At 41.5% G+C, this 10,038-nt stretch overlaps 1 protein-coding gene across 2 annotated transcripts in view; it reads right to left on the reverse strand.

Annotated features, from left to right (window-relative positions):
* EPB41L4A (erythrocyte membrane protein band 4.1 like 4A) overlaps positions 1–10,038 on the reverse strand; it is a 105,065-nt gene that overhangs the window by 50,699 nt on the left and 44,328 nt on the right. For both annotated transcript variants that reach the window (XM_081826463.1, XM_081826464.1), the window contains exon 4: positions 1,603–1,654. In XM_081826463.1, the coding sequence (XP_081682589.1) occupies positions 1,603–1,654 (52 nt within the window). The remainder of the gene's footprint in view (positions 1–1,602; positions 1,655–10,038) is intronic.

Genomic DNA, 10,038 nt, shown 5'->3' on the forward strand with positions numbered 1-10,038 from the left:
TACCTCACAGAAGTTACCTCCATTCATACCTAACTCCATGTATCCTCATCCCTCCCCCATTGGCCTTAAGTAGGCAGTTTGCTTACTCAGGAAGAGTACTAGAAATACAGAAGTACTAGAAGTCAGAAGACCAGGACTCTGGTCATCCCTCTGCTACCAACTAGCTTCTCACCCAGGGCAAGTCATGAACCCCTTATGAATTAGGACTTACTCCTGTGTAGGCTGAGTAGGCAGAACTTGGTGATATCGAAGGTACATTTTTTGAGGGTTCTTTCTCACCCCCACAGGTTAGCCACAAGCCCGTTTCTGAAACCGTCACATAGTCTTATCCAGAAGGCTGGCCCCTTAACAGCTACGTTTATATAACCTTGAAGAAGCCAAGACATAGCTGAGTAGACTGAGGTGAGCCACTGACTCACACTGGGCTGGTCAGATGCATCCTCTGCATCCTCTGTAGAATTGGGGCCTCACATTCAGAGGCCGCCAGTCAACCTCTGCTTGTGGCTAGAAGTTTCCCCACAGACATGGATAAACAGAGAGAAACACAAATGATGCTGACGTTCAGAGAAACAGTACTTGCTGAGCTCCTGATAGTTTTGCAGTTCCTAGTTTCCAGTTGCTTTCTGAGGCGCAGCTACATTCCTGCCTGTAGGGTTTGTGAAGCAACCAATTTTACCACGGGGAATAAGCCAATAAACATGTGAAGTACAGAGTCAGATGGGCGTAATAAAGGCCCAAAGAATCTACTACATCTTACTAGAAATAATTTTCACAGTAAAGCAAAATGGCTTAATGAGTACACAGTTTCACTTTGGGATGATGAAAAAATTTTGGACAGTGGTAACGGTTGCACAATGAATGTATTTAATGCCACTCAAAACTGGTTAACATGGTACATTTTGTGTTATATATTTTTACCATATTTTTAAAAAGATGATTTTAAAAAATTACTCTGTTGCATACTTAAGGATCGCAGGCGTGTGCATGCATGCATATACTTCTATAAGTGAAAACCTGGGTTATGGAAATTGAAGTTATAGAATATAACCTTAATTATACTCTCAGTTACCTAATAAGATTCATATTTGTAAAACCAAAAATAGATGGGTCCTTTCTGAAGCCACAGAAATCTTTTAGGACACAAGGGCACTCCTTATTACTGACCCAGCAAATAATAGTGTGAATGACAAAACTACTCCTTAACACAAGAAACTCAAGCTCTTTAGAAGGTCAGATGTCTACCTTTTTTTCAAATCAATGCCTCTCTGCCTTTTCTTTTTAAGGTAAAATTTTAAAGACAGGAAATTTTTTAAAATCACTGACAAGTCAAAGGCAGATATACTCCAAGCAAATTCAATATTAAGATCCACCACTTAGAGTCTTTATTAACTAAAATTTAATCAGAGTTTAGAGGAAACATCTGGCAATGCACACAACACCTATTTCCATATTCTTGGTACTTGAGTACCAGTACCCATTTCCATATTCTGGTACTTTAGTACTCACCCCTGTAGTACTAAAGGGTATTTCTGCGCCCAACTAATCATGGACGTTATATTATTTTCAAGGCACCCCGTAACAAAATTAACATTAAATACCTACTGTTGATCAGTTCTTTGTGTTCGGCAAGGGTTTTTGCAGGATCCAGCCAATACTGTGAGAGGAAAAAAAAAAGGGTAAATTATAGAAGTTAGTTGTTTTTCATTGACCTTCACTTCAAGAATATTTGCAAAGTGTTATTTTAAATGACATTTAAATAATAATATTTAACTTATCACATATACACAGAAAATATATGTAAGAGCTTTCTGCAGCTAGAAGACTAGAAGAAAAACGATGTTGATATTCAGAAGCAGAGAACAGCAACAGTTGTTGTAGGTTCTTGGTGAAGTTCTCATACTGATTTTAAGGTCAGTAATATCAAGATGCTGATGAGCAAGAAAATGATGGCTACATAGAATGCTCCCCACATCTCTTTCCAAAGTTCCCATCACAAGTGCCCTACAGTCATTTCTCCTCCTCCAATGTCCTCACCCTCTTCACTTCCTATCCTATCCCTTATAGGTAGCACTGCTAGACATTTGGAAGAAAGCAAATTAAATCAAATCCTCATTAAGTATCCAGGAAACGCAACTCGGCACAGTGGCTGAGGGTCAGAGTCCCAGAGCAGACCCAGCAGGATTCAGTCCTGGCTCTCCCCTCGTCATCACCATGGAACTTGGAACAAGTTTCTGGACTTCTCCAAACCTTCCTCATAGGCTTACTGTGCGGATTAATACATTAATTCCTACAAAGTCTTTAGAATAGTCCCTGTTCCATACTACATATGCAGCACATGCTAGTGATCATTATTATTAAAGTGTGAGGGTCATTCTTATTAAACATCTTTAGCCAATCAAAGGTACTTGCTTATGAATTCAAGTTAATCTCTAAGGAACAGAACTTCAGACAGTAATGGGAGAATTTTTGGTCCTGGGAAGATATCTTCCTTTACATCTTACCTTTGTGAAATAAAATCACACACACACACACACACACACACACACACAAGGAACAATAATCCTTCAGCCCTGTTCCTCCATCTGGGAGAAATAAGGAAGCACAGAGGGGGGAGCATCAGGGATTCCACTGAAGTACACAAGGATTCCTGTGCCTTGTGGGTCAAGAGCTGGAGATCCCAAGGGCCAAACTTACCAGTTTCCATTTTCACATATTCCTAAATGAAGAAGGGGCAATTCTCATAGTAGGGAGTAGGATCTGGCCCACCTTGAACCACTTTATTCCCAGCACCCTTGTGTTTGCTGTGGTGAAAACATTCACACTCCCCTGACACCTCCGGGTCAGGAATCAAAGGTCGAGGAAGAGTCCAAGAGAATCTTCCTGCCCAGTTCCCCTTTCCCTGCCCCTGCACTGAGGGCAGAATTACTTGCTCTGTTGTATAACAATAGCAGTGATTATACAGTGTAATTATAATACCTTACACAATCCCCTTACCACTTATTCCTAACTATGTAACGATTATTCACACTAAATGTACATCATAGTTATATTGTAAGATTTTGTTACATTACTGACCTCTCCCTGTATACATCATCTTTGCTATTTGCCACTCATACAGCAATTTCCATTTCTCAACTTTTTAAAAAGGTAAAGTATCCGATATATATAAATGTAGCAACTTGTAATGTTCATTATTCTGGTTCTTATCATTTCTCATTTTTTAAAGGTGCAGAATTACTCACTTTTAAAATAAAGGTATTTGAAGCAGAGGCTGTAATCTGTGAAGTGCTTTCAGAGCCCACAGTGATTAAAGATGTGGTTTTGGTGTGAAAATAATGGACCCTAGGGGGACACCTGGGTGGCTCAGTCGGTTAAGTGTCTGCCTTCGGCTCAGGTCATGATCCCAGGGTCCTGGGATCGAGTCCCACATCAGGCTCCTTGCTCATCTGCTCATCAGGGAGCCTGCTTCTCCCTCTGCCTGCCACTCCCCCTGCTTGTGCTCTCTCTCTCTCTCTCTGACAAATAAAATCTTAAAAAATAAGTAAAAAAAATAATAATGGATCCTAGTGAAACACTAATTCATCCAAATAGAGGAAAATCAATCCAAATGTTAAGCTGTGTGCTGGACACAGAACAGACCCTTTCCCTTTAAGTATATAAAGCAATGGATGCTTCCGATGACATAGAAACAGGTGGATGGAATGTGTCTTGCCATTTATGTTCAGTAAAAAGGTCTGACTATTCCTGGATTTTTCCGAAGAGGATAAAACCAAGGAAAACACATACAAATAACCATAAACCCTTGCATCAGGTTTCTATTGCTGCCCAAGTTCTGTAGATCAGTTGGTTTCTTTGCTCCAAGGCTAAAAGCAAGGTGTCAGCCAGCTGAGGTTCGGGAGGGTTAGTGGCCATTAGAGGCTCTTCTAGAGGTCAAGGTACACATGGTATTAGGCCTTCGTTTCAGCCCTTACATCACACCTACACATGAAGCCTCACTAAGTGCTTGGGACAGGAAAGGAGGGTATGGAATAGGCCCCTGGTCTTACTACTTTCTGTCTAATCTCAGCTTGAAACTAAAAAGAAACAGAAGTTGGAAGAGCGCTTCCTCCTCTCTCCTAACATCATCATCCCTAGAAAACAAACTTTATAGATTCTTTAAACCAATTCATTTTTTGTTTTGCTTTGCCTCCAGAATGTTTTTAAGTCATAAAACAAAACAAAACCAAAAAAAACAGGGTACGTGCCTGGGGGTCTCAGTCGGTTAAAGTGTCCCAAGTCTTGATCTCCACTCAGGTCTTGATTTCAGGGTCTTGAGTTCAAGCCCAATGTTGGTCCCCACACTGGGTGTGGAGCTTACTTAGGAAACAAATAAATAAACAAACACCAGGAGCTTTTAACTAAATGGAATAAAGATTGGTTAACGGGGGGAAATTTCCCATTAATAATAATCTATGTAATTTTAAAATAGATCTCTTTCCTTGAGAGCAATCAGATTTGTGCATTGAAAAAGTGTAATAAAGATTCTGAGATGAGTTAGAAATTACAATTCTGCAGCCAAAAAGGGAATCAGGACAGTCAAAGGCTGTTCAATCAGCTCACTGCACATTAGATCTGCTAGGCGTCAATCCAGCGCTCACCACGCACAAATCTCATTTGATCCAAATGGAAGCCAGGGGTTACAGAGGTCAGACAGTGATAAATGCCCCAGAACATAAATAATAAACATGAGCCACCAGGTTTCATAAGCTAACATCTTAAAATGTAAAACCTACTTACCCTCAACCAAGGGAAAGAAAGAACCTTGGAACCAAGCAGTCATACTATGATGGCCTTGTCACTGCTCATTATCAACAAGCAATCAAACACAGCACATATGTTGTCACCACGAAGCACAGCAGGCGGCTACCCCACAAAAAGTAAAAAAGGCATAAGAATTTTCCAGTGAACACAATACCCCAGTTTTTTTTTTTAATTATTTATTATTTATTTATTTGAGAGAGAGAGAGAGCACGAGGGGAGGGGCAGATGGAGAAGCAGGCTCTCTGCTGAGCAGGGAGCATGATGCGGGACTCAATTCCGGGCCCAACCCAGGCCCTTGGGATCATGATCTGAGCCGAAGGCAGACATTTAACTGACTGAGCCACCCAGGCATCCCAACACAATACCCCAGTTTTAAGGCCTACATCTAAAATGTATCTAGGCTCTAAACCTGGGATATAATTCATTCAACATTTATGGAATACCCACTGTACAGGTTCTTTCTATATTGGGTCAGACCCTGTCCTGGGGCATGCGGGGGGTGGGAAACCAAGACCCAGCCCTGAGGCACTCACAGCCTAGCAGGAGACACAGACATAGAATTACAACACAATATGCTAAATGAGAGAATAGTGTGTATGAGATGAATACGTATGAGATAATAAAATGATGGACTAAAAACATTAGCTCTGCAGGGTGAGTGTAGGAAGGCATATCGCTGAACAGAAAAACTTCGAACAGCGGTTCATGACTTAAAAAACTTCTCCAAAATACAGAAACAGAGAATAGAGCCTTAAATTCTTATAAAGATGATGTCTATCAACTCAACAGCTCATAAAGCAAATGCATTTTTAAAATTTAAGAGCATTATTAAGTGACAACACAGAACGTAATACTCCAAGTCCTTTATAGCTGAGTACTACATTGGAATCTGTGCTGCCCAATAGCTAACAGACATCGGCTAAGAAATCATGTTCATAGAGGACTTCCAGAAAGAGAAAAGGTCCATTCAGTCTTTTCATCTGCCCTGGATGGGGCAAGAGGGAGCTGTGGAGAGCAGAGCCCCGCCCATTGTGGTGCTGGGCTACAGAATGGCTTTTCTGAATTACACTTTAGGATGAAGCCATCTTGTCTACCTCAATGGTCACAAGAGAAACAGCCTGATCTCTCTCATTCTCTCTCAACATTTAAGCAGTTCATTCTCTAGAAAAGTCTCTCAATCACTTTTCCCCCTACCTTCCCCCAACCCTGCTATTTCAAACTTATATCCTGTAATTTGTATAACCGCACAAGCTGGATTAGATCCTTCTTTGTAAGATGATAACAATTAGCCAAAATGGAGCCCACTCTCTCTTCCTGATTTCTACAGACAGCTTCCTAACACAGGAGAATGTGAACAGACTGCAACCCAACACCCAATCACTATGGAATCAAGACAGTAGCCCTCCTTGGCCCTGGCCCTTTGCCAGGGTGCAAGATGCAAGCAGTTAGGTGTCCTTACCTTTTCAGTCTTGTCAATCTTAATAACAGCACATATGGAACCTGGGAAGAACTGACAGACAGACACAAGTTCCTTCTCACTCCCTGACAGTCTTGGCTAAATGCCCTGAGCGTCTTTCAGCCACCTTAGCTGATAATGTCTCAATTTCATCAATTTCCTAGGTAACAGGCTCGGAATTAGATTTTAAAACTCTAACACTGTCCAGTAAATCAATATCCTAACCTTCAAAAGATACATATTAAATTCACAGTGCAACCTTTCATTTGACAAATGTTCTTTTGGAGTGTCCTAGAGTTCTAACAGTACAATAAGCCCTACAAATTTTTAGAGAAAGCAAGGACAGCGTAAAGTAATAGAGGCTTTGCTGCATCTTATTTCACACTGGCTGTAATGTTGATTCTCCTTTGGAGAATTTAAGAATGCTACAATGATACTTAATAATGTTTCCTGGAGATCAAAAAAAGGCTTTAAAAGCACACATAGTTTTTGTCAGTATAAAAAAAGCCATCTCTTGATCTAAGGGAGTAGTATAAAAAGAGTTGACCATCCTGAGGGGACAACAGAACCACAAAGATCTCAAAAAAAAAAAAAAATGACACTACAGTTCATTCCTAGGGAGTTATAGGACTCAACATAATTTGCACATATGTTCCAAGAAATCCAGGACTGCGGTGATAGTTATTTGTGCGTTTTCCAATGTCTCTGTAGACAGACCCCGTGACCTCTAAGCAACATTAACAGGACATGGTTTTAATCTGCTCCTTGGTATGAATCACAGAGGCTTTAGATTCTCAGGTAAAACCACCATAACAAAGCTAACACACAGCAGGAACAAAAACAAGGGCCTGTCACTGGACAATCTACATGGGGCTGGGGAGAGGGTAGGTTTTAACTGGGCTTCCTTTTTCAATTAAAGTAGACTCCAGTGTATCACTGTTGGATCATCTGGCTCTGCATGAAGTGTCACTGGTCCTCAGTTCTCAACCATGGACCCTGGCACCAGTCTAAGAGTTATAGAAATAATGATTAAAAAAAAGAAAGAACAGTAGTAATAGCCAACAGTTATTAAATGCTTACCATGTGCCAAGCACCGAAGACTTTGCATGTATTTACTCATTTAATCCTCTTAATAACTCTATGAAGTAGGAAATACTATAATTGCCATTTTGCAAATAAGGAAACTGAAACACTGAGTATATAAACAAGTTGCCCAGAGGTACAGAACAGAATATCCAAGGAACTGAACCCCCTTCCATGTTAACCTCAGGTCAAACCACTCTCTGGAGCATTGTCTAGATCGGTATAACCCTTAGTTTCAAGATTCTAACCCTCAACTACCCAACTCCTCTTTTCTCAGCTCACTCCCTCTACAATTCCGATCCCACCAGGACACAAAATTCAGTGATCCTACCAGCTTTTCACAGTCCCTCCTTCCCACCCCCACCCAGGTCCCCATTTCCCTCACGATCCATTGTAGTGTCACTTTCCATCTTCCTCATTTCTCTCTCACAATCTTCCCTCCAGAACAGCCACCGAAAAAACCCCACAACTCTCTGCCTTCTCCATGCCAGCACCTGACAGGCTGGTCAGAACTGGAGATTCAGACTGCACCACCATAAATGCGCTTGTTTTAAATTCATCATCAATAACCCAAAGGGACTGAGAATCCTACCACATTTTATTCTTTCACTTACCTAGATAATTCCTTCCCACTTTCTCCCCCACTCTTCTCACTCTCGGTTGATGATCATGCTTATTTCATGGAGACTTGAAGCAACAGAAGACAATGTGCATGTCTTAGGACATCTACCCAACCTGCCTGCCTCTGGGGCAGCATCCTGTCTTCTATTACTATGGATGAGGGGTCCCTGCTCCAATAAATCCCATCCCTTCTCATCAACTCAGGAACACATTTCCAGCAACTTTCTGCTGTCTATCCAGGACAAAAGTTTCCTTTTCTATAAAATCATTCCTAGCACAATACATGCCTTTATTTCTCCTGTAATTAAAAACAAACAAACGAAAAACAATGTCTTTTTGACCCTTTATCTGCCCATTTCACTTCTGCACTTTAAAATAAATCTCTGGGGGGAAAAGTTATTCTACACTATGTTTGCTCTTTCCCCTCTTGAACCCACTTTAGAACACACTCCACCACCTACTGCTAAATCTAGTGATGGATGCAGAGTCTTCACCCACTTTCTTCAAATGCATTGGTCATGTGGTTTCTAGGACACCTGTCCCTCTGGCTTCTCTTCTGACCTTACCTGTCACACACACCTTCACAATGTCCTTTGCTGGTTGCTCATTATCTCCGTAAGCAGGAGGAAGGCTAGATCACCCCAAGCTTACATCTTACATCAAGGCTCATGGTTTTAAATTCCATCTAAGTATTGACAACTCCCAATGCATAGCCAGACCACAACTGTCCTCTGAATCCAGCTGCCTACTTGACATCTCCACTTAAATGTCTACTAGAATCTCAAACTTTACATGTCCAAAAGGGAAATGATGACTCTACTCCCTCCTAGAAAAATCTGTTCTCCTACAGTCTCCTGCATCTCCAGGCAAGATGCAACACTCTTCCATGGGCTCCAGTCAAAACCTCTTTAGCTGGCGCCTGGGTGGCTCAGTTGGTTAAGCGACTGCCTTCGGCTCAGGTCATGATCCTGGAGTCCCGGGATCGAGTCCCATGTCGGGCTCCCTGCTCAGCAGGGAGTCTGCTTCTCTCTCTGACCCTCCCCCCTCTCATGCTCTCTCTCTATCTCATTCTCTCTCTCAAATAAATAAATAAAATCTTTAAAAAAAAAAAAAAAAACCTCTTTAGCATCTCTTTGATCCATCTGCAAATCCTGTAGGCTCTATGTTGAAAATATAAACAGAATCAGGTAAATTCTCACCACTCCCAGATCCAAGCGGTCATTGCAGTTCACCTGGATTTCTTAAACAACTCCTTTAATGGTATCCCTCCATCTGCCTGTGCATTGAAAGGAATTCTTTTAAAACATAGATCAGATCACTTTATGCTTCTGTTCAACATCCTCCAATGGTTTCTCTTCTCACTCAAAGTAAAACCCCAAGTCCTTACGATGAGATAAGGCCCCGCAGGATCTGGCCTCATTCCCTTCACTCTCCACTGTGTGTTTTTGGATGAGGCAGCAGGAAGGACCTTAAGGAGAGTGTGAATGAAAGCCTCGGGTCCCTCAAGGAGGCTGCTGGGAGGGCCTAAAGGAAAGCCGAGAGAAAGCTGTTGGAAGCAGGAAGAAAGAGACCTTACTCACTAAAGGCAGACAGTTTAGCAATGCTGTTGCCTGTGGCAACATGGAAAATAAAAGATGTCCCTAATGAGTTGGAGGATCCAGATAAGGAGATGTACAGGCAGACTGTTCAAAGTGCCGACTGGCTTCTTTTGCTGCTTCCAATGAAATCCAAGAGCAGAGAGATAAGATGAAAAGGAACTGTTAAATATAAAGAAGCCAGGACTTACTGGGTTTGAAAATAAAATTCTCTCCTCTCTCATCCCTAGATGTATCACAAGGCAAACAGTGCTACAATTAAGAAATGGATTCTGGGCGAAGACTGAATCCAGAGCACAGCCAGGAAACCACAGATACAACTGTAAAGTTTTACTAAGTCCTCAAAAATATCAAATATGATCCTTTCAAACTAGCAAGGTCCTCTAAGAATCTTAAGGGCACTGTTCCCCAAAAGCCTCACAAGAAATTTAAGGTATAGAAGAACTTATTTCGGGGCGCCTGGGTGGCTCAGTCAGTTAAGCG

The sequence above is a fragment of the Leptonychotes weddellii genome, chromosome 7 (assembly GCF_054177405.1).
Source record: "Leptonychotes weddellii isolate Sample4059 chromosome 7, ASM5417740v2, whole genome shotgun sequence".
NCBI lineage: Eukaryota > Metazoa > Chordata > Mammalia > Carnivora > Phocidae > Leptonychotes > Leptonychotes weddellii.